This window comes from Cotesia glomerata, linkage group LG6, assembly GCF_020080835.1.
Source record: "Cotesia glomerata isolate CgM1 linkage group LG6, MPM_Cglom_v2.3, whole genome shotgun sequence".
Taxonomy (NCBI): Eukaryota; Metazoa; Arthropoda; class Insecta; order Hymenoptera; family Braconidae; genus Cotesia; species Cotesia glomerata.
The window spans coordinates 2,358,683-2,383,788 of NC_058163.1; the positions used below are offsets into that span (position 1 = coordinate 2,358,683).

At 26.7% G+C, this 25,106-nt stretch overlaps 1 protein-coding gene across 3 annotated transcripts; it reads right to left on the reverse strand.

The window, feature by feature from the left end:
* Positions 1–1,090: 1,090 nt before the first annotated feature.
* On the reverse strand, positions 1,091–23,944 carry LOC123267479 (protein masquerade). Of its 3 annotated transcripts, none has more exons than XM_044732128.1 (10): positions 23,786–23,944; positions 16,731–17,065; positions 16,630–16,660; positions 13,068–13,663; positions 12,880–13,006; positions 8,777–8,947; positions 6,229–6,508; positions 5,884–6,161; positions 2,673–2,827; positions 1,091–1,464 (listed from the first exon to the last, which is right to left on the reverse strand). In XM_044732128.1, exons 1-10 carry the CDS (start codon positions 23,874–23,876, stop codon positions 1,279–1,281), a joined length of 2,250 nt encoding a protein of 749 aa, XP_044588063.1. In that variant the 5' UTR covers positions 23,877–23,944; the 3' UTR covers positions 1,091–1,278. The 3 variants fall into 3 exon arrangements, with proteins under 3 accessions (XP_044588063.1, XP_044588064.1, XP_044588065.1); XM_044732129.1 differs by having other exon boundaries at positions 1,094–1,446; XM_044732130.1 differs by lacking the exon at positions 23,786–23,944 and adding an exon at positions 19,636–19,653 and having other exon boundaries at positions 1,095–1,464.
* Between the last annotated feature and the right edge of the window lie 1,162 nt (positions 23,945–25,106).

Here is a 25,106-nt window from a genome sequence, read left to right on the forward strand (position 1 = left end):
CAATTATTGGCAGGTTAAAAAACTGATTGATCTAATTGTTGACATACCTTAGCCCCAATTATTGACACCTATACTGCGCATGCCTAGAATCACCTGCTTATTCTTATTTATCAAAACTTATTATTAAGTAATCAATTTTATTAAAGTTTATTAATAATAATTTCCATAAATGATTAATTACTTTTAAAAATATAAAAATTAATTTAAAAATAATTATTGAATCAGAAGAGTTCAAACTCTTACAGTAAATTTTTTAGGTAAAAGTAAAAAAAGGCGTGATAGCGCTGTCGAATGGCTGTCAATACGAGATTCAACTTGAAAATTATCAACTAGTTATTGACACCCATTATTTAAATATTATAAAGGAAACAATTAATTTCGATTATTCAATTTTATAAATTTTTCATATATTGTTAATTAAAAAAAAAAAAAGATCATATTATTAGACGAAGAAATTAATTTAAACAGCATTTAAAAAAAATGCTTTTCTTATCAAAGTTGTTAAGAAAATAAACGTTCGTAAGGTTTGATCTGGTGCTTTTATTTTTTAATAATTAATAATTAATATTTTGAACTGAGTAATTTTTTTCAATTTTTTAATTAATTAGAATTTAATAAAAATTTATACGATAGTTATTCTTATTACAGATGATTAAATATATTTAAAAATAAGTTAAGGTGTTAATATTTAGACCCCTGTCAATAATTGGGGCTTTTACCTTATATGCGATACATAAATATTAATACTTTTTTTTTTATTTTTATTTATTGAATTTTATAGGATACAATTTTTATTTCAATTTTATCAGGATATTTTTAATTAAAGTGACCTTTTTTGTTGGGAAAAAAAAATTATAAAATTTATTAGATATATGCGATACATAAATATTAATACTTTTTTTTTTTATTATAAATATTAATTTCAATTATATAAATTCAAATATAACACAACACACATATTAACTTAGTATAAAAATATATAAGTAATTTTTTTAATAAATTTTTTTACAAATTTAAAAAAATACTAAAATTTTATAAGTCATGGCATAATTATAAATTATAACTAAGGCATAAATATACAAAGCGTAGTTAGAAGTATTAAAATAAATCAATTCGTTGCATTTTGACAATATAATTGTTTGGGAAGAAAAAGAATTTTTTTTGAACAATCGTCAAAATGCAACGAAAATAATCAACTAAATAAATACTATTTTTTAATGAATTAATAATGATTATAATTATTAATTATTTTTATTATTATTATTGGTAATGAAAAAGCTAAAGATTATTAACGGATATTATTTGATTGATCCAACCGATGAAAGCAGATACTTTCACGTAAACACCAGGTACGTCTACTCGGCCACATCCAAATCCCCAGGAGACTAAACCAGCTAGTTCGTAAAATCCGTCGTCTTGACAAACTAGTGGACCACCTCCGTCACCCTGAAAAATTTTATTATTCTGATATATATTAATAACTAGCAACTTTGCAGTCACTATGTCACTGCCGTGACTTGTGAACTATAAATAAATAAAATTTTGCTTTATTAAATAATGAATTTTGTTAAATTGCACTCTACTTTCTTAAATATTGACATTTTTAAAGATATAAGCTCATCCCGATGTTACACTCATTAAGAGCTTTCATTTGAGTACCCACATGCATTTTTTATATATTTTTCATATTTACATATATATAATATATATAAATATATGAAAAATTGATGTGGGTACTCAAATGAAAGGTCTCGATAAGTGTAATATCGGAATGAGCTTATATCTTTAAAAATGTAATTAGTTGACGAGATCCAATGTCATTCCTTAATTATTGACATTTTTTAAGATATAAGCTCATCCCGATGTTACATTAATCAAGAGCTTTCATTTGAGTACCCACTTGCATTTTTGATATATTTTTCATATATCCATATATATGATATATATAAATATATAAAATATATGAAAAATTGATGTGGGTACTCAAATGAAAGGTCTTGATGAGTGTAATATCGGAATGAGTTTATATCTTTAAAAATGTCAATATTTCACAAGGTACAAGCTTATTTTTTAATTATTGACATTTTTTAAGATATAAGCTCATCCCGATGTAACACTCATCAAGAGCTTTCATTTGAGTACCCACTTGCATTATTGATATATTTTTCATATATTTATATATATATAAATTTATAAAATATATGAAAAATTGATGTGGGTACTCAAATGAAAGGTCTTGATGAGTGCAATATCGGAATGAGCTAATATCTTCAAAAATATAATAAGTTGACAAGATACAAGATCATTTCTTAACTAAAATTTATATACATATATGTATATTATATATATTTTAAAGATATAAGCTCATCTCGATGCTACACTCATCAAGAGCTTTCATTTGAGTACCCACTTGCATTTTTGATATATTTTTCATATATTTATATATATAATATATATAAATATATAAAATATATGAAAAATTGATGTGGATACTCAAATGAAAGGTCTTGATGAGTGTAATGTCGGAGTGAGCTTAGATCTTTAAAAATGTCAATAGTTCACAAGATACAAGGTCATTTCTTAATTATGTATCTAGAGATAAAGTTTTTTATTTAAAAATTAATAAATAAATTTATTATAATAAATTAATTTATTATTTTGAAAATAATTACCTGGCATGCATCGTTTCCAAGTTCACCGCCAGCGCAAAAACTACTCGCAGGAAGAATAAATATTTTTTCTGTTACTGCATTTACTTTACGAATGCACTCTGCGTCACTGACAATTGGAATTTCTGCTTCACGAACCTTTAGAGGAATTGGTCCAGCTGTAAATTAATTTTTCTTTATAAATTTATTATCAAGAGAATATATATTAATATTTATTAATAAATATATTAATATTAATATTTTACCAGCATGATATTAAAGCTATCAGTCACTTGACTATTTTTAAAAAAATTTATTTCATAAACAAATTATTTTTAAAAAATTGCATTTTCAATTTATTAAAATTCCTACATGTCAATTTTTTTTATTATTAATTTTCATCACAAAAAAAAAAGGAGGAACAATCTGGCTTGCAGAAATTTTAATAAATAAAAAATGCAATTTTTTGGAACAAATTTGTTTGTCAAATAACATTAAAAATTGATCAAATGACTGCTAATTTTAATTTAAATTAATTTAATGATTCTTTTAATAAATAAATTATGTCAAAAAAAAATGAGTAAAAAAATTGATATGTAGAAATTTTAATAAATAAAAAAAGCACTTTTTTAAAAATAGTTTGTTAAAAAAATTTGTTTTTTAAAAAAAATTAAAAAATTGTAAAGTGACAGCTAAATTTAATGTCAAATTTAAATGAAAATTAAGTTAGCCGACATTTAAAAATTTTTTTTATTAAAAAAATAATTACAAAAAAATAAAAATAAAATTTCATTTGTGAAAAACTTGAAATACTTCAAGTGCAATTTTTAAAAAATATTTTTTTTGGTCTAATTTAATTTAAAAAAAAATCAAAAAATTAAAATTGTCGGCTAACTTCAGTATTATAAAAAAATGAAAATTAAGTTAGCCGAGATTTAAAAATTTTTAAGATTTTTGTTCATTAAAAAAATAATTACAAAAAAACAAAAAAAAAGTTATTTGTAAAAAAAATTAAAAAAGTAAGTGTAATTTAAAAAAAATATTTTTTTTGGTCTAATTTAATTTAAAAAAAAATCAAAAAATTAAAATTGTCGGCTAACTTCAGTATTATAAAAATATGAAAATTAAGTTAGAGGAGATTTAAAAATTTTTATTCATTCAAAAAATAATTACAAAAAAACAAAAAAAAAGTTATCATTTGTTAAAAAAAATTAAAAAAGTGTAAGTGTAATTTTAAAAAAATATTTTTTTTGGTCTAATTTAATTTAAAAAAAAATCAAAAAATTAAAATTGTCGGCTAACTTCAGTATTATAAAAAAATGAAAATTAAGTTAGCCGAGATTTAAAAATCTTTTAAGATTTTTGTTCATTAAAAAAATGATTACAAAAAAACAAAAAAAAAAGTTATCATTTGTAAAAAAAATTAAAAAAGTGTAAATGTAATTTTAAAAAAATATTTTTTTTGGTACAAGCGGCATGATGGCCGAGAGGACTAAGTCATTATCCCAATAGTTCGTTCGTGCGTCATGTCGTGAGGCGAGGGTTCGAGCCTCGACGGTTGTTCGAATAGTTTCAACACCAACCGTCGGGGGTCGCTCCGGTAGCCAAACTGTACTGGCATGGGTTTTCTCTGTGATTTTCCCATCGCCACTATTCCAACAACCGATAGAAAGGGCTGAGGAATAGGGTAAATGCAGTACAGAAAGCACAAGTCGGTCCACAGCCGCATTGGAATGAAATTATATGTTGATTATAATAAATAATAGTTTAAAAAAACTAAAAACACGCTTTTTATAGAAAACCAAACTAAAAAATAGAAAATAAATTTAAATTAAGAATAGTGTTAAAAATTTCAATAAATATAAATTAATAATAGTGTAAATAAAAAAAAATGTATTTTATTTTAAAAAGCGTGGGGTGCTTTTAAGATATTATCAAAATGATAATCACTCTACTCATATCTGTCAATAAAATATTTATAACTATTGACACCATGCACCTCACGCTTTTTAAAATAAAATACATTTTTTTATTTACACTATTATTAATTTATATTTATTGAAATTTTTAACACTATTCTTAATTTAAATTTATTTTCTATTTTTAGTTTGGTTTTCTATAAAAAGCGTGTTTTTAGTTTTTAAACTATTATTTATTTTTACTTTTAGTTTGGTTTATTTATAAAAGCGTGATTTTTTAGTTTTTTTAAACTATTATTTGTTGATTATCAAAAATATTCAGGTGCGCAAATTACCCACGGAGAGTTACATACTGACATACTGACAAACTGACATACAAGTGAAGCTAATATAAAGTGGAGAACATGTTGATAATAAAAAGTGGAGATATATAACATAAGAAGCAAATATAGAGAAATTTAGCTATAAATTATGGCTCTTTACCGTAAGATGGACAGTGGTGTTTATTACTCGGTAGGTCTTATTAGGTGACGGAATGGTAGTTACGGACAATGTCTCGGATAGCTTAACTGGTAGAGCCTTTGGCGCGTAACCAAATAATCCGGGTTCGAGTCCCGGTCTGGGCTGTCTGAATTATTTTTTCGGTTACCGAAAAATTCCTACTGAGTAAGGTCCCTCCTCCCCCCTTTATCCTTTATTTCCCCAGTTCCCAAATTTGTCTTTAATGACAAATTTAGCTATAAATTATGGCTAATAAAGAGAAATTTAATAAAGAAGCCATATTAAAGCAAATTTTAAGGGAGTTGGGAAAGAACGGATAGGGGAAAAGGGGGGGGACCTACTCAGTGGGAATTTTTCCGTAATTGAAAAAATTAATCAGACAGCCCAGACTGGGAAACGAACCCAGATCTCTCGGTTACGCGCCAAGGGCTCTACCAGTTAAGCTATTCGAGACAAGTACTGACTACTTTATTCAGTCACGTATATAAGACCCACCGAGCAAACAACGCCACCGTCCATCTTACGGTAAAGAGCCATATTAAAGCAAATTTTAAGGGAGTTGGGAAAGAACGGATAGGGGAAAAGGGGGGGACCTACTCAGGTGAACATGTTGAGTATAAAAAGAGTGGAGAATATGTTGATAATAAAAAAGAGATGAATAACTGAGTTGATAATATAGAGCGGAAAGTAACCTTGTGAAAACCAGCAAACGGTATACAAGTAAAACTCATAATAATATTTTTTTTGGTCTAATTTAATTTTAAAAAAATCAAAAAATTAAAATTGGCTAACTTCAGTATTATAAAAAAAATTACCTTCTCCCATATATCCGTATCCAGTAACCGTACATCTCTTCCCAGCAGTATGACTGACCCCTCTGGCAGGTAAACAAACTAAACAAACGCCATCTTTTAATTCCGCTTGTCCGTGAAGTTTCAACAATGCAATGTCATTATCCAGCGTTTGACTGTTGTGGTTATGGTGAATATAAGTAGTAGCTACTCTCAAAGTCTGAGCTGCTGAGCTTCCATACTTCCTTGTCAAGTCATGATCTCCAACGCGCACGTAGATCGCATCACCTGATCTGACAATGCTACCAGAATCTGTCAGATTGTGCTTAGAACTAACCTATATAAATATTCTAACCTACAATAACTTACTTAGTGACACAGTGAGCGGCTGTTAGGACCCATTGTGTGCCGATAAGAGCTCCACCACATAAATATTGATTCAAAGAATTGATAAGAGCTACTTGCCAACACCATTCATTGGCATCAGCGTCCTCGCCTCCGACAACGCGCCCGTCTCGGAGTATACCTCTCGCTTGTATGGGACCTCGCGAAGTTCCTTTTACTCCGCAGACATATTTACTGTAAATCGGGCTCTTTGTGCTGGGAATTTGAGTGGTAGTTGTCATTGGTGTTGTCATTGTTGTTTCGTCTAAAAATTAACAGTGTAAAAAATTTTACTGAGAATCAATTTAGCAGATACACGGTGAGAAATTTTCATTATTTTTTATTCTGCATGGATTTTATATTTTACAATGGTGCATATTACTAGTGAACCTTATTGACTCAGAATAAAATTTTACAATGGCCCATAGTAATTTCCGAAACAAATGAAATCAGACATAGTAAATGGTAGAAATTGAAATGTACCATAATAAAATGAAATATGCAATAATTTAAATTTCCGAATGTACTATAGCAAAAAAAATAAAAAAACTCCTGTAAAAAATAAAAAGTTTTGGAGTAAAAAATGTTTTTGACAATCAAAAAAAATATCAAACCAAACACGATATTTTTTTGTTTGCAATAATAATGAAAAGTATAATGAAAAGTTTTAAGTACACTAACAGTTTTTGTTCTGTCAGTTTACGAAAATTTTTTATATATGTTTATGTAACAGTTGCATGGTCAAATTTACTATGGTCCCTAGTAAATATTGATTGGTACAATATGATATTCTTAAATTTTTATGGTAATATTTTGAATTGAGTCATTAAGGTTCAGTCTTCTTATGTATGCATAGTAAATTTCTACAGAAATTTCTCACCGTGTACTTAATAATTTTTAGAATTTTTTAACAAATAAATTATGACAAAAAAAAATGAGAACAAAAAATTGAAGAAATTTTTAAAAATTACAAATGCAATTTTTTAAAAATAATTTTTCCGACAATATTTAGGGTAAGTGAGGGTAAGTTAGGGTATTACTGCAGTTTTTTTCGTAAGTCTCACTTCGAAAGCATTTTTATAAAATTTTCTCAATATAATAATAACTTTTTTTTTTTTTAAACAAAAGTTTGACTTATTATTAACCCAAAATAAAATCAACAATGAGAGAAACAAATATTTTCGTTAAATAATAAGCATTTAAAAAGAAGTCTAAATGCATGTATTACTGCAGGTCTTAAAGTAGCTTGCTTCTATTACTGCGTGTCCATTACTGCAACTGATCCAGTTACTGCGTACCTATTACTGCAGAACGGCTGTATTTTAGGATTTACTTAAAAATCAACAAAAACTTATCAAAAAGAAAATTTATTAGTTTAATGTAATAACAAGAATTCTTCATAATCTAAATAATAAGTAACAGCCTTAACGTATTATTAATTGACCAGAATTGGTAAATTTTAATTGATGTAATCTTACAATCTACTGATTATTGCTTTCCTGGACTTGCCTCGACTTCTTATTTTTTTGTTTATTAACTTTTGATTTTTTATTAATTTTATCCATAGTTTATTTTTCACTTCAAGACAACTTGATTCACGCACTTATTTAGAAGTTAGAATAGCCGTGTTTATGCCCGCAGTAATAGGTACAGACATATACAAATAGAGGCGCTTCTATTACTGCAGTCGACTGAGAAAATTGCAGTATTACACGCACATGCGGTTTTTCGGTACCAATTACTGCATGCTTAATTAAATAAATTCTACTGATCAAAATGTAATTTTTATTAATTATTTGATTCTAAAAAAGGGTTATCTAACTTCTAAATGTAAAAAATATATTAATTAGGTCATTTATATAAAGAAAAAGACTTTTTACGACCACCTCTTTTTACACTGAAACTCTTAAAAAAGATAAAATTATTCACTTCTGTAACTACTTAATTTTTATTAATTAATAACAAATTGAATAATTGTCTTACTTATAAAACCACTATGCAGTTATTTTCCGAAAGGTTTAAATTAACAGAAATAATTTTTTTTAATCAAAAAAGTCATAACCCATTTATTGATAATTAAAAGAAGAAAATCTGCAGTAATACCCACACTTACCCTATTTGTTAAAAAAAATTAAAAAATTATCAAGTGACAGCTATAACTTTAATGTCATGAAATTTTACTGAGATATTTATAAAAATTAAATTAGTATTACATTAAAATTAGCAGTCACTTGATCATTTTTTAATTTTATTTAACAAACAAATTTTTTCCAAAAATTATTTTAAAAAAATTGCATTTTTAATTTTTTAAAATTTCTAGATGTCAATTTTTTTTTTAATAATTTTCTTGCAGTAATTTATTTCTTAAAAAAACTTTGAAAATTATAAAATATCAGCGATTTTAATTTTCATTAAATTAGTTGATATTTAAAAATTTTAAGAATTTTTTCTATTAAAAAAAAAATATTCTTAAAAAATTTGACGTGTAGAAAATTAAAAAAATTATATTATATTGGATTTAAAGTAAACTTACATGGAGTAGGAAGAGTCGAAGTGTAAGGACGTGAAGCAATGAAGCTGTCATTTTTATTTGAAATAGTGTCACTGGAATTTCCATGCTGGAATTCCCGGATGAGTGATTTTGGTGCGCAACACTGGTGGCCGAATTTTTTACACTTGAATATGTTGGTAAGTTCAGCGTTTCCTAAAAAAATACTTTGTATATTAATTTCTAGATTTACAAATTATAAATAAGAAAATTTTGGCTATTTAATTTTTGTTATTTATGACACTATACATAGATTGGGTACTTTTTAATAAAATTTTAAAAATCATAGTACTATCACAGGGTCAATTACTAATAATTTAATGAACAAATGTGATGGAACAAATTTATAGAACTTTAAGGTAAAAGCCCCAATAGATGATCACGTACCAGTATATGATCACTCCATGTATTTGTATATCTATATTCACAAATATAATGTAAAAAGATTTACTTAATTTCGTTTTTTATTAATTGCAATTAAACGACACTGAATTAATTAATCATTCGCATTCAGTGACCTACAATCGTCGATTAGAATTTAAAAAAAAAAATTTAACTCAAATAATGGATTTTTTCACAAGTTACAGTGTTTCCGGGTTTCACACATGACGGACAGGAAAATTTTTTGACCTATTTTGGTGTTTTTTTCCAATTCTATTGCAGTAAATCAATTTTTAAAAAATATGAAATTAATCTCCATTAAATTATCTCGACAATAGTATGCAAAATATCTTGATTCCGTGAACTAACAAGGCTATAATAATGAAAATAGCCGCCAAAATGAGGCGAAAAAAATTTTTCGATCGTAAAGCACTCTCTGATGCTTCGCATCATGAGTCGTGCAATATAATAAAAAATAAATTTCAGGACATTACGGCCTTTTAATAACGTTTTTTTTTCAATATTCAAACAAGAAATCTACCTATCCATGTCGGGTGTAGCCGAATGGCGCTTTTTTTTTCTCAATAATCCAACACGTTTACAGCCAAAACATAAATTTTGAAGAATCTCGCGTGAGATTAAGGGAGGGGGGAGGGAGTTGGGGAAAATCTTACAAAATCTCATCAAGGGGGGAGGCGGGGTCAAAAAATTCTCAAAAATGCCTCACGTAATTTATGGTCGCCCCCTAAATATCAAAGTCTGAATTGTTAATTATTATACTTTAACATTTTAGACATTCACTGATAGAAGGATTTATTTGTATTAAAAAAATATTTGTTAATAGTTAACAAATCATTTATTAGAGACCATTTTTTAGTATCAAACAAATATTTCTTAGTATTTAAGGTATTACCCTCGCGACTTCCGTCGTCAAAAGTTTATGCTAGAGTGTATGGTACACATACTGGATAGTCATTATTGACAAGCTTAAAACTTTTTGCTGTTTATGTACTTATTTCAGCCAATCACGAACGAGAAACTGATCGTTTGAAAAGTCTGGCAACACTGCGTGAGCGTTGAGACATTTTATAGTGGTTATACTGTAGTGTTTTGAACTAACTGTAGACTAACCTCTGTTTTGACACATGCGTTTATCTATTTATTTACATACATTTATTCAGAAATATAATTACAATGTCTGAAAAATTGACTTATAAAGGACGATTCATAAAAAAAGTCCTTGAAAAACGACAGAAATCTCTAACAAATATGAAAATAACTATGCAAATAACAAATAGAAAAAAAATTAGGAAAACGGTTGACCCTAAAGGCCATCCCTGCAACTTCCCGCTAATTCCGTTAATACCTGGCCGCTTTTTTGAGCTCTTCGAGCTCAAAAGTACAATCTGTGTGTTGTTTTAAGCTCTCCGAGCTCAAAAAGATACATTTTCTATGCTTTTGAGCTCTTTGAGCTCAAAAGTCTGATAGAAGTTTCATAGAACACTATTTTTTGAATGTTCATACCGCAATAACTTTTGAATGAATGAACCGATTTTTACGCGGTTGGCGGCATTCTACGTAGTTTTTAAGCCTTATAAATAATTTCTAAGTTTCAATTGGTCAAACTAGAAATTTCGGAGTAACTCTGAAAAAACACTTTTTTCGGTTTTCTTTCGTTCACGATATCTCTCGAACGAATCAACCGATTTTGACCAGCTTGGTGGCAATCGACGTGGTTTTATGATGTTAAGAGCTGATTAGTTTTTGGAATCGATCGGTAGAGCTGTTTGAAAGTTATTCCAAAAAATGTCGAAGTTATGTTGAAAAAATCCTTATTTCCAAATATTTCGTCGAGGATATCTCTCGAACTAATCAACCGATTTCCACGTTTTCGGCGGCAATCGACGCGGTTTTTTAACTTCTGAAATTATTCTATATCATCAAAAACGATCCGAGAAGAAATGACGAAGTTATGTGAAAAAAACACTTTTTTCGGTTTTCTTTCGTTCACGCTATCTCTCGAACGAATCAACCGATTTTGATCGGGTTGACGCCGATCGGCGTGGTTTTTCAAGCTTAAGGGCGGATTAGTTTTTGAAGTTGATCGATAGAGCCGTTTAAAAGATATTCCAAAAAAACTACTTTCAAAAATGATTTTTTTCTTATTTTTTTTTAAGATTTTTCAAGATTTCTTAAAATCTATCGGTCCGAATCGGTTCAAATTCTCAGGAAATCTAAGTTCAGCGTAGCCCTTTCGAATGGCACCAACCGCGATGAAATCGGTTCAACCGTTCAAAAGTTATAAGCGAGTCACATAGTCACACACACACACACACACACACACACACACACACACACACACACACACACACACACACACACACACACACACACACACACACACACATACATACAGACATAGTGACAACATCGCGGGGGTAGTCAGGGAAGCTTCCTGTGACCTTCAAACGTCGAGATCTGATGAAAACTCGATTTTTGCCAAACGGGGTAAAAACAATAACTTCCCGATTTTTGAAAATCTGAGATTTTTAGCGGGAAGTTAAAAATAATTGATAATAATGTTTTGTTTTTTCAGAAAAATCAGTAACTAATTTTTTTATGTTGATGTATTAACTGATTTTAAATTTTAGTATTTTTTTTATTTTTTCATCTGACTATTATTTTTATAACTTATGAAAGATTAATAAATATTATTATATTAAAATTGATAACTTTTTGAATTTTTATAAATATAGAAAAATACTTATTTTCATAAAATAATCATTGTTATTTTTTTTAAATAAATAAAATTAATAACTATAATATTAAACCTAACGTAAATTAAACTTTTCAAATTTGTCAGCGCATGCGCGTCTCATACTTCTTTCGCGGCTCACAAAACTTGCCCTGTTGCCACAGCTTTATTAACGTATCCCCTCCTCGGTTAAAGTCTGGTAAATTTTTCATTACTTATTAATAAATATCTCTGAAACTGTGTGGTAATTATCAATGAATTTTTTTTTTTTAATTGTTTAGTTGTTAGTTAACATTACTCTAGTTTTTTAAAAAGATCCTAAGAAAAGTTTCTAAGATATAAAAATGTTTGTAGGTAAACTTTTCGATATCCCGTATACCGTAATGTATAAGAGCGTTCAACACTCAAACTTTGAAATTAAATATCTCGGAAACTAGATGGTCAAAAATTCTCAAATTGCGCCAATCGATGCAGAATTATATAGATATTAACCTGCCAAAGCTTAAAAAAAATCTTAAGAAAACGACTCTGGCGAGGGTAATACCTTAAAATGATTTGTTTGTATTTAATAAATCTGATATTCATTTATTAAATATTAATAAATCTTTTTAAATACTAAGAAATATTTGTTAAGGACTAAAAAGTGGTCTCTAATAAATGATTTGTTGAATATTAACAAATATTTTTAACTATAAACAAATCCTTTTATCAGTGTTTACATAGCGAATATTACTGTTTGAAATAGTATTTTCTTCCATGTAAAGAGTAAATTGTAACGTTTAAATAGTAAATATTATAAAGTGAATAGTAAAATCACGATTTTACTGTTTGAAATGGTAATTTTTAGCAGCTGATCATTACTTATTATAAATCGACTGTTATTTATTACAGTTTACTTTTTCCTTGCATAAATATTTAAAATTTATATTGTTAATAATAATAAAGAACTTACGGAAGCATGTAAAAGATAAATAAGAAACTATACAAGATCCAGGACACTCTGGCCTTGGATCTGGAGGCATAGAAACAGTAGTCGTTGGCGCTCTAGTTGTAGAAGGTCTTGGTCTAGGTCTAGGAGTCTTAAAAAACCAATTAAGGTAATTAATAAATGTAAAAATTTATTACTTAATCAGAACTTACATGAGCAGGTGCGTTGCTTTCATCACAACAGACATATCCGCTCTGACAAGTTGAAGTTCTCCCAATAATAGTGTTCGGTCGTTCGCAAAACGCAGCCATAATTGTCAGCAAACAAAATCCGCGGCAAGGAGGTAACTTTGGCTGAGGAGGTCTCGTTGTAGGTCTTGGAGTAGTTGTGGTTTGTACTTCTACCTTTGCTGGAGCATCAGTGATGCAGCAAGTCCCGTCAGAGGGACATTCAGCCTCGTGATCGTGGTTCTCGCAGAACAAAGCGAATAATCCGTTGACACACTCTCCTCTGCAAGGTTTCCTTGGAGCTGGCTTGGGTCTTGCTGTGGTTGTGTATTGAGTCGCTGGAGTTGAAGTACTCGTAGATTTTTCAGCGTATTTTTCTTCTGGACGGGCTGAGGTCTGGGTGGTATTTTTAGCTGTTTTAGATCTATCAATAACGTAAAACTCTGGAGGAGGATTGTTGCCGAAGGAGTCACGGGAAACGCAGCAGCGGTGTTCAGGTTTACAGAGACTGTCGATGTTCACTATCGCTTCGCAGTAGTTAGCAATCCTGGCTTCGATGCAAACACCAGAACATTTAGGAACTGGAAAATAAGTTGTTTGTATTTAATAAGCTTTATTAACTGTTAATAAATGATTTTTTGACATAGGATTTAATAAATATTTATTAACATTTAATAAATTATTTATTAACAGTTAATAAGTAATTTATTAAGTACATTTATTAACTGTTAATAAATATTTATTAATGGTTAATGAATATTTGTTAACTGTTAACAAATATTTATTTAAAATAAAAAGCAAAAATAGCAATTTTCTTTTGACACTTTTTATAACTCTATACACGGGAAAAAATTTCTGGGAGAATTTACGATACAACTATTGTAAAGCTGGACTATACTTTTATTACTATTAATTGTCAAATATTTTAGAAGAAAAAATACTATTTATTCATGAAAAAATACGATATTACTATTGTAAAAAGTAAGAGATGAAAATTTCCAGTGCTGCCTCTGTATCTTTCCAATAGAACTATAGCAAATTTTACAATAGTTGAATTGGAATGTTTCTCAATTAGTGTGAGTGATGGCCGTGCACAGCGCTAGACTTCGAGTTTATGTAAATGTTAAAGGATATACGTCTTAGTTTACCTCGGATAGCGTAGAGGAAGAGTCTCTGGCTGCCAACACAGAGTTCTGGGTTCGATTCCTAGATAGCACGAAAATGTCGGTTTCTTTTTTCGATTAATGTACAGGTACCAATTAGTCCAACCTTCTATCTCTCTCCCTCCCTAATATTTCTTTTAAAAAAACCAGCTGTGAATTTTTACAATAGTTGAATTGTAAAGTTTACAAACACATATTGTATAATTTGCTCTATAGTATTCGACTTTTTAAGACTCTTGCTAGTCTTATTTGTTGGATAAAATTTACAATAGTAGATCGTAAAAATTACTAAATGAGAAGTATAGTCCACCGTTACTATTTTATTTAGTAAAAATTACAATAGTAAAATAGTAAAAACTCCTTCAATTTTCTTTCCGTGTAGTTGGAATACATGATAATAATTCAATTCACTAAATAAATTAACCCTTTTAATATTTAAAAATATAAAAGATAATTATGAGTTGTGATAGAATTTGGTATTTTACAATAAACGTTATTATAATGTAATATAATTAATCCAAATAATTTATAAAGATGATTTTTATTTATAAGCAATCTTCATATCACATGACATTGCAAGCGAAACAAATTCACTCAACAAAATATTTATTAACTGTTAATAAATATTTGTTAACTATTAATAAATATTAATAAATGTACTTTCCTCCCAAATAAATATTTATTGAATGTTAAAAAATATTTATTAAAATTTAATAAATTAAATTATAGTCTTTAAATAAATTGAATTATTAATAGTTAAAAATTTTTTTAAAAAGTAATAAGTTATTCATTTCTGTCCAATTTTGAGAATAATAGTTTTCATCAAATCTCTTTCTTCAATAATCATTTAATATTTTTATATAATTCCTAATAGGTTGGCAATAGCCTAATCGGCTCGGTACCTGCATTTCGAACGAGTGGGACCAGGGTTCGATTCCGGCGCGCACCAATATTTTTCAATGATTATAAACTAAGAATATGTGCGTTTCATTGCCAGCCTCTGTACCGGTCGGGTTTTCTGTGGTTTTCCCATATAGTTATGGAGGTAAAATGTCATTATAGAAGTACCTCCATACTATTTAAGACCGTAATGCAAATGCAGGTACTGATTATAACGCGTAAGTCGGCCACAGTCGCAGCACATGTGTGTCGGGCATGAAAGAAAAAATCCCGACATGCAGGGGGGTGGAGACGAAAAAGTGGTTGAGAGTTATAATGACGGGGTTGAGAGATTATATTGCGGAGAAAAAAGTGGAGAGACAATAATTCCCCACCCTCCCTTGTAAAACACTCTACAGTGATACAAGTAAAACCATCCTCCTCCTCCTATATAATTCCTAATTTATGAGGTGGAAGATTTTTTTATCTACGAGTATAACTTTAAGAAAAATTAATTAAACTGGAAAATTTTAATACATATATAGATATATAAATTTATATATACTTGATTTTTTTTATACTCTACTTATTACACCGATAAAACCTATTCTACTTTATTATCCAGTTCTTCAAAGTTACGGATTTTATTAATTTATTTCTAATAAGAAATTATAAACTTGAGAAAGATATTTCGATAATAAAGTTATTTCATTTTTTACCAGTAGTTTTTCCAACAACTTTGACATTTTTAAACTTCCCGCTTTGAAAATTAATTTTTTTTAAAAATACCAAGTTATTGATTGTCGGTGGAATTTTGAGAATAAGAGTTTTCATCAGATCTCCAGGTTTTGAGGTCCTAGGAAGCTGTTCCGACTATTCCCGGCTGGACGTCCGGCCGTGTGTATGTATGTAAATAAAATTTTGCCGTAGGATATCTTTAGAACGAATCAACCGATCGAGATGACCGACACGGCGTTCTAAAGTGTTCATTGAGACTTCGGTCTGATTAGATTTTAAAGTCAATCGCCAGAGCCCTTTCAAAGAAATTCAAAAAATAAAAACCAAAAATACATTTTTTTTAAGTTTTTTCTAAATAACTTTCTAAATATTTGACTAATCAACTCCAGACAGCAGAGACACTTTTTTGGACTTGAAAAACTAAGTCGAATGCCGCCAAGCAAGTCAAAATCGAACGACAAGTTCAAAATTTCTAGCCATTAAAAAATTTCTAAATACTCGTTTTTTTTGAGATAACTTTTAAATTCTTCAATCCATCGACTCCAGACAAACAATTTTTGTACTTAAAAAATTGCGTTGAATGCCGCCAAGCAAATCAAAATCAAACGACGCGTTCAAAAATTCTAGCCCTTAAAAAATTTCTAAATACTCATTTTTTTTCTATGAACCTATTTATTGAATATTTTGAGCTCGAAGAGCTCAAAATTAGTTGGGAAATTTTTCAAGCGAAGCTTGAAAAAAGCAGGAAAAACAAAATTTATCTTTACCTGTCTTGTCACTGGCATTTTTATGGCCATTCTGAAAACAATAAAATTCAACTATTATAATTTACAATTACAATAAAATATTTATTTTTAATAAAACTTACCGATTGAGTGGTAGACACTGTCGTTATCGACGTTATTGGAGTAAGCGTCGTAGTTGAAGCCGTAGTCGGTACAGGTGTGGTGGTAGTGGTGGTGGTAGTCGTCGTCGGCGGTATTTCCTTGAAGGTGGTGCTGGTCATTCCGATTCCCTCAATATCGTTCTCAGACACGGAACCATCCGTTCCATTAGCTGGCTCGTTCACGCAACATCTCATGCTAGAAGTTGGACACTGGACCTCGTCAAGAACTTTGTCACATATTAACGTCGCTAAAGCGTGGACACAAACTCCTGGACAATCCGCGCTATTAGCCGTATCTGCTAGTGAATCTAGCAACCCTGAAAAAAAATATTTTATATTTATTTAAATATGTAATATTTATATATAGTAAGTATTTTAATAATTAATTTTTTATTTAGGGATAAAAATAGAATTATTCTTGCAACCATGCAGTCACTATGTGACTGCCGTGACTTGTAAAATATAAATAAATAAAATTTTGCTTTATTAAGTAATGACTTTTGTTAAATTGCACTGTACTTTTTTAACTATTGACATTTTTAAAGATATAAGCTCATCCCGATGTTATACTCATCAAGACCTTTCATTTCCGTACCCACATGCATTTTTGATATATTTTTCATATATGGGTGATTCTCTGTAAGGACATCTTAAATCTGTACAAAATTGTCCGACCAAATTATTTTTGATTTTATTAGAAAAAAAATTAACAAGGGCTACAAAACTATCAGCTTAATTATAATAAATAAACAGCCGAATTAATTTTTGCTTTTTCGATATTTGTGTATCTTTTGCCATATAACATGACAGGGGGCTGATTTTTTTTTATCAAATTAAGAAAAATCAAGCAAACTATTTCGATGCATTCAACTTTTTAAGTTCTCAATGAATGTTTACATTAATTAGAATAATATTAAGACTTATGGATCCAATTTTATAAATAAATTATAAACAAAAATAGCTGCCAGGGGACTGAGTTTTGAAGTGGCCCAGACAGATATTTCCAGCACAAACGGTGCTTTGACACTAAATAAAATGGCGATAAAGCGCTAACAGTCCTATGGTTATTAACTTACGGCTAGTTAGATCCTTATAAACCATACAAAAGGTAAAATAACATGCTGGATTTTTTTTTTTTTTGGCTTTGAACTTCTGGCAGGGGACTGATATTAAAATGCCTGGGACAAACTTTGGTTTAATGAATTTAATGAAACAAATTAACTTTCGGTACTTTTTATTGAAGAAGATTGTTAGTTAACTAATTAAGTTTATAAACATTATGGACCAAATTATATATTATTGACGAATAACTTAAAATTTGATCTTAAAGTTTTAATTTTGGGACTGGGACAGCCCAGGGGACTGACATTTCGGTGGTTTACGAATTTATAGCAAAAAAAACCAAAATTTATTCCATTTTAGTTTTCAATGCTCCAAATAGAAATGTTTTTTTCCTTTCGTAATAAATTTTTTTTAGTAACAAAATAACAACTTTTCCAATAAAAAAATGCCTGGGACAGCCAAAAACATCCTTACAGAGAATCACCCATATGCATATATATAATATATATTTTGAAGATATAAGCTCATCCCAATATTACACTCATCAAGAGCTTTCATTTGAGTACCCACATCAATTTTTCATATATTTTTCATACATACATATATATATATATATAATATATATGAATATATAAAATATCTATAAATATATGAAAAATTGATGTGGGTACTCAAATGAAAGGTCTCGATGAGTGTAACATCAGGATGAGCTTATATCTTTAAAAATATCAATATTTCACAAGATACTAGGTCATTTCTTGATTATGTAGCTAGAGATAGAGCATTTTCGAATGCAGCCTAAATAAACTTTTCCGAATCTAATTTATATATACGTAAACTTCAAGTATAATGTCGTCTTCTGTACTATGACTCAAACCCTGGTTTACTGCTTGTAATATTAAAGGTTACTAGCAACCTTACTTTATTAAACCATGACTTCTGTTAAATGGCACTGTATTTTCTTAAATATTCACATTTTCAAAGATATAAGCTCATCCTGGTGTTACACTTATCAATAGCTTTCATTTGAGTACCCTCATGCATTTATTGATATATTTTTCATATATTCATATATATAATATACTAGTATACGTTGCGCGCGCAAGCGCGCGTGTGAATTTAGTATGGAATTATCTATATTTTCATACTTATGATATATTTGACCAATCACGTTACGAATAGTTTGTCTTATTGTGTATATTTTCATATTTTTCATCTAAATTATAAGAGTGGATATAAATATATAAAATATATGAAAAATTGATGTGGGTACTTTAATGAAAGGTCTCGATGAGTGTAATGTCGGGATGAGCTTATATCTTCAAAAATGTCTATAATTGACTATATACAGCTTCATTTCTTAATTATTGACATTTTTCAAGATATAAGCTCATCTCGATGTTACACTCATCAAAAGCTTTCATTTAAGTACCCACATGCATTTTTGATATATTTTTCATATATACATATATATAATATATATAAATATATAAAATATATGAAAAATTGATGTGTGTACTCAAATGAAAGGTCTTGATGAGTGTAACCTCAGGATGAGCTTATATTTTTAAAAATGTCAATAGTTTACAAGATACAAGGTCATTTCTTAATTACGAATCTAAATATTTATCATAATAAATTGACTATCATTTTTCTTATTCTCTTAATAATATAGATTAATTTTTTAAATAAAACTGATGTAATATTTTTTTAAACAGGTTTGACCTGAAGAAATATAAATATTATAAACTCGTTAGAACACGTTAGAAAATAACGTTATCCGTAACTAAAATACTAAAAGGATAAAATAAAAATTCCTGCATACATAATCATTATCTGATCGTGAGATCCCCCGTAGCTTAGGCGAGTCATTGAACTGGAGATTCTTGTTATAACAGATTATGACACGTTACAGAACCGTTAAATATATATATATATATATCTATATATACATATATATATATATATATATATATATATAACAAGTATATTTAAATTTTAAGTAATAATTTTTGTTAATTGTTTTTATTATTATTATTTTTTTTTCAGATCAAGTGAGAGTTTGGTTTTTTTTAGCTTTCAATTATTTGCTCTTAACAGCAATTACAATAATTAGATTCAGATAATTTTTATTTTTTTTTTTTTTACTGTAATTGAAATTGTTACAGTAAAAAAAATTTCTTCAAGTAGTTTATTTTTATTTTTAAGTTTTAATTATTGCTTGTAAAATATTTTTGAGACTTCTAACTAAATTTATATTTCATAAATTTTAATTATTCATTTTATAATAAAAAAAAAAAGACAAGTTAATTAATATATCAAATTTTTTTTTATAATTTTTTAATAAAATTATGAAAAAAATTTAATATTAAAATTCCGCATTTAAAAAATTAAAAAAAATTTTTTTAATAATACTACAGTTGTCAATTTTTTTAATTTTTATAAAAAATCAATTAAAATAAAAACAAAATTCAGTTAATTGACATTATAAATTTTTTTATAATTTTATAACTATAAAATCGTAAAAAAAACAATTTAATTAAAAAATTCTATATGTAAAAATTATAAAAAATTATCAGTAAAAATTTTTAAAAGCACTTTTTCATTCTAATTAATTTTTAATAAAAATTGACAACTTAAACATCATTAAAAAAATTAAAAAAATGCTTCAAAATATATTCAATAATCTTTTTTTTTTTAATTCTGCTACTTCTCCACCCAGTACTTGCAATTACATCTTAGAATTTTCATTTTTATCTGCTCTCTTTACCAGCCTATAATGTAATATCATTCGATTAAATTTATTTGATAAATTTAATATGAACATAACGTTAGCGGACATTTAAAAATTTTTATAATTTTTTTTATTAAAAAAAAATTTTTCAATTGTAAAAAAGTTCAAAAACTATAAGAGCAATTTTTTAAAAATATTTTTTAGTTCTAATTTAATAAATTAAGCAAAATCAAAAAATCAAAAATGTTGGCTAACTTTATTATAATAAATTTAATAATTTATATAAAGTCACACAGAAAAAAAGGTTCACTTGAGTCAAGAAAATATTTTTCTTCCTAATTATTTTCTTGAGCAAAAAAAAAATTTTTTTTTTGATAAGAGATTTCACTTATTTCAAAAATTAATTCTCTTGCTTTAAGAAATACGTATCTTGATCTAAGAAAATTTATTTAAGTCAATAAAATCTTGTTGTTTTGAGAAAATTCAGCCTCGAAGCTCCAAAAAATTTAGTTCTTGATATAAGTAAATTTTCTTGTCTTGAGAAAATTTCTCTCTTGCTCCAAAAAATTAAATATAAAGATAGAAGTAAATTTTCATTAATATTTTTATTAATTAACATGTCAAATGGCAAGATCAAATAATATTTTATCATTTTTTTTCATTCAATATGTATAATTGCACGCTAAAATAATATAAGAAGGGTATCAAATATTCTCGAGAAAAATTTTCTCAAGGTGAGAAAATTTTTTTCTCAGCTGAAGTATTTATGATAGAATTAAGAAAAAATGACTTCTACCAAGAATAGAATTCCAAGAAAAATTTTCACTTCAGTCAACACAACTTCGGTCTTCCTTCAAGCACCTGAAAATTTTCTTGAACCAAGAATTTGGTTCTCCAGTCAAGAAATTTTTCTTTTTGTGTAACCGACGTTTTTAATTTTTCGATTTTTTTTTAATAATTAAATTATAACAAAAAGATATTTTTTAAAAATTGCACTTACATACTGATAGAAGTATTTATTTATATTTAATAAGCTTTATTAACTTAATAAATGATTTTTTAACATCAGGATTTAATAAATATTTATTCAGTTAATAAATTCTTTATCGGACGATTGATTGAATGTCATCTAATATTTGTTAATTAACAAATATTTATTAACAGTTAATAAGTAATTTATTAACTGTTAATAAATATTTATTAATGGTTAATGAATATTTGTTAACTGTTAACAAATATTTATTTAAAATAAAAAGCAAAAATAGCAATTTTCTTTAGACACATTTTATAACTCTAGCTGGAGTACATGATAATAATTCAATTTACTAAATAAATTAACCTTTTTAATATTTAAAAATATAAAAGATAATTATGAGCTGTGATAGAATTTGCTATATTACAATAAACGTTATTATAATGTAATATAATTAATCCAAATAATTTATAAAGATGGTTTTTATTTATAAACAATCTTGATATCATATATTGCAAGCGAAACAAATTCACTCAACAAAATATTTATTAACTGTTAATAAATATTTGTTAACTATTAATAAATACTCATTAACTATTAATAAATGTACTTTTCTCAAATAAATATTTATTGAATGAAAAAAATATTTAATAAATTAAATAATCGTCTGATATTATTTTTCTTTCTTTAAGATTGACTCACTGTAATTTTTTTTTTGTTTTTCGCTGATTTTGTTTTTTATGTAATTTTTCCTTATTTTCTTAAACTATTAAATAATTAAATAATTGAATAATTGATGATTACTAGGACATAAACGCCATAAATGTTAAATGTAAAATGTGTTTATATTATATTATTATAAAAAATTTAATCTATATACATGATTTAAGTGACCCTGTTATTGGCCGAATGGCTGTTGGGTTTTTTTCTAAATAAATAAATAAATAGTTAATAAATCCTTCTATCAGTGCAGTTTTTAAATTTTTTTACAAATAAAATTTTTTTTTATTTTTTTGTAATAATTTTTTTAATGAAAAAAAAATCTCAAAAATTTCTATATGACGGCTAACTTAATTTTCTTAATTTTATATTAAGTATATTCCCGCTTTAATAAAATAAAATTAAAAAAAAAATTTTTTTTCTAATTTTGGACATATAAAATTTTGAAATAAAATTTTTTCAATAATAATTAAATTACTAGTGTCTTAAACAATAAAAATAAAAATCAGTATATTGTAATATAATGTAATTTTCACTTAACTTTAATGCAGGCGTAATATAACGGCCCGAAACAAACATAACGGTAGTTAATCAACGGTGCACCTTATAGACTCTACAATCTACTGATTTTTATTTGGAATTAAATTAAAATTACCAATCTAAAACCTCTTTTAAAAAAAAACTACAAAATAATCCTATCTAAAAAAAAACCCTTAAAAAAATTGACAATTAATTTTTATTCTGCTTAATAAATTTATCAGGTCACCTTCAAAAAACAATCATGATAATTAATGCGGTAAAATATAGTAGGCTATAAAGTTGACTTTACTTAAATAAAAGTATGTCAAGACAGTCTCATTATATATATATATATATATATATATATATATATATATATATATATATATATATATATATATATATATATATATATATATATATATATATATATATACATATATATATATATATATAAATATGTAGGTATATACATACATACATATATATCCTATATATTTATATATATATCTATAGGATATATATATATTTTTTTGAACCAGGCAATATATATATATAACCAGGTATGTGTGTATATATATATATACATATATATATATATATATATATATAAATATATATATATATATATATATATACATATATATATATATATATAAATATGTAGGTATACATATATACATATATATATATATATGCATATATTAACATATATTATATATATATATATATATATATATATATATATATATATATATATATATAGATATATATATATATATATATATATACATATATATATATATATATATATATATATATATATATATATATATATATACTTAAACAACAACATTATATTCCTGACTACAAAACGGTGTCGCCAATTTCTATTTCTCGAAACTTCCGGTCGTGGAAAATCCGTTAACTATTTTTCAAACAACAAGTTAATGTTGTTGCTTCTATTCCAGCATCCGGTAGTAGTTACTTTACCGATTACTTACAAGAAGATTATAAGAAGATTCGTACCTGACAAAAAACTTCCAGCTAACGAGTCGTCATCTTGAGCGGAAGCGTAAACAAACCAGATTAACAGTAATAAGATCCATTTGACAGCCATTTTTAATTTTAATAATTTATAAAAATATAATTTATTTTTATTTAATATATATATATATATATAAATAAATAAATGTCTTTGGTTTATATATATATATAAAAAATGTGCCGGTTAAACACGTGTCACTTCATATTTTATAAATATCTGTCATTTTAATTTTTATTATTTTTAAAAGTCACTTTTAATTTATCAACACTTGACATTTGTTTTATAAATTTGGTAATAATAACAATAACTTATACCGGGTTTGTTTTAAATTGTAATATTTATATTCTTCTGAAGAGATCTTGAGCTTGTTGACTGTACCTTACTACCTGGGAAGTGATTATCGGTATTAGTAAGCTGAACGCGAACCGAATAACAGGAGTGGGAAATTTAAAAAGTGTAGAAAGAGAAGACAGTTACTAAAAATCCACGAAGACGCCCGAAAGGAAACGAGAGAGTGGATGTAATAATTACGAGTGACAAGTGAATCTGACGAGTTTTAGTTTTTGTTTTTATTGTTTGTCTTTAAGTTTGTTTTTTATTTTTGGTTATTAATAGAAGATATTTGGGGTTAGATTTTCGAGGTTTTTTTTTGTGTGGTTTGTTTGACGTGTGGGAAGAAAATTATAAGTTTAGTGGTTAATTTAAATGTGTAAAGAGAAGTTACAGCGCCGTCGAAGCAACCTATTTTTAACCTAAATTTTAGGTACTAATTGGATAATACTGAAGATGATAGAAATTTTTAATACTATAAAGTTAGCCGATGTTCTTAATTTTTTTATTTTTTTTTTATTAATAATTAAATTAGAACAAAAAAATATTTTTTAAAAATTGCACTTAGTTTTTGAAGTTTTTTACAAATGAAAATTTTTTTTTTATTTTTTTACAATCATTTTTTCAATAAAAAAGAATTCTAAATGTTTTTGATTATTTTTTTATTTATTAAATTAGAACTAAAAAATAATACTGAAGTTAGCCGACGTTTTTCATTTTTTGAAATTTTGTTATTTATTAAATAATAACTAAAAAATATTTTTTAAAAATTAGACATAGTTTTTCAAGTTTTTTACAAATGAAAATTTTTTTTAATTATTTTGTAATAATTTTGTCATTAAAAAAAAAAATTCTAAAAATTTTTAAATGTCGGCTAACTTAATTTTCATACTAAAAAATATTTTTAAAAAATTGCACAGTTTTTCAAGTTTTTTACAAATGAAAATATTTTTTTATTTTTGTGATAATTAA

Excerpts from the sequence above, each read along its gene's own strand:
- LOC123267479 (XM_044732128.1), bottom strand. The coding sequence starts at position 23,876 with ATGGCTGTCAAATGGATCTTATTACTGTTAATCTGGTTTGTTTACGCT. Across the intron at positions 8,948-12,879 it reads TTTATCTTTTACATGCTTCC|GAAACGCTGAACTTACCAAC; the intron begins GTAAGTTCTTTA and ends GTATTTTTTTAG. Across the intron at positions 2,828-5,883 it reads ATACGGATATATGGGAGAAG|CTGGACCAATTCCTCTAAAG; the intron begins GTAATTTTTTTT and ends ATTAATTTACAG.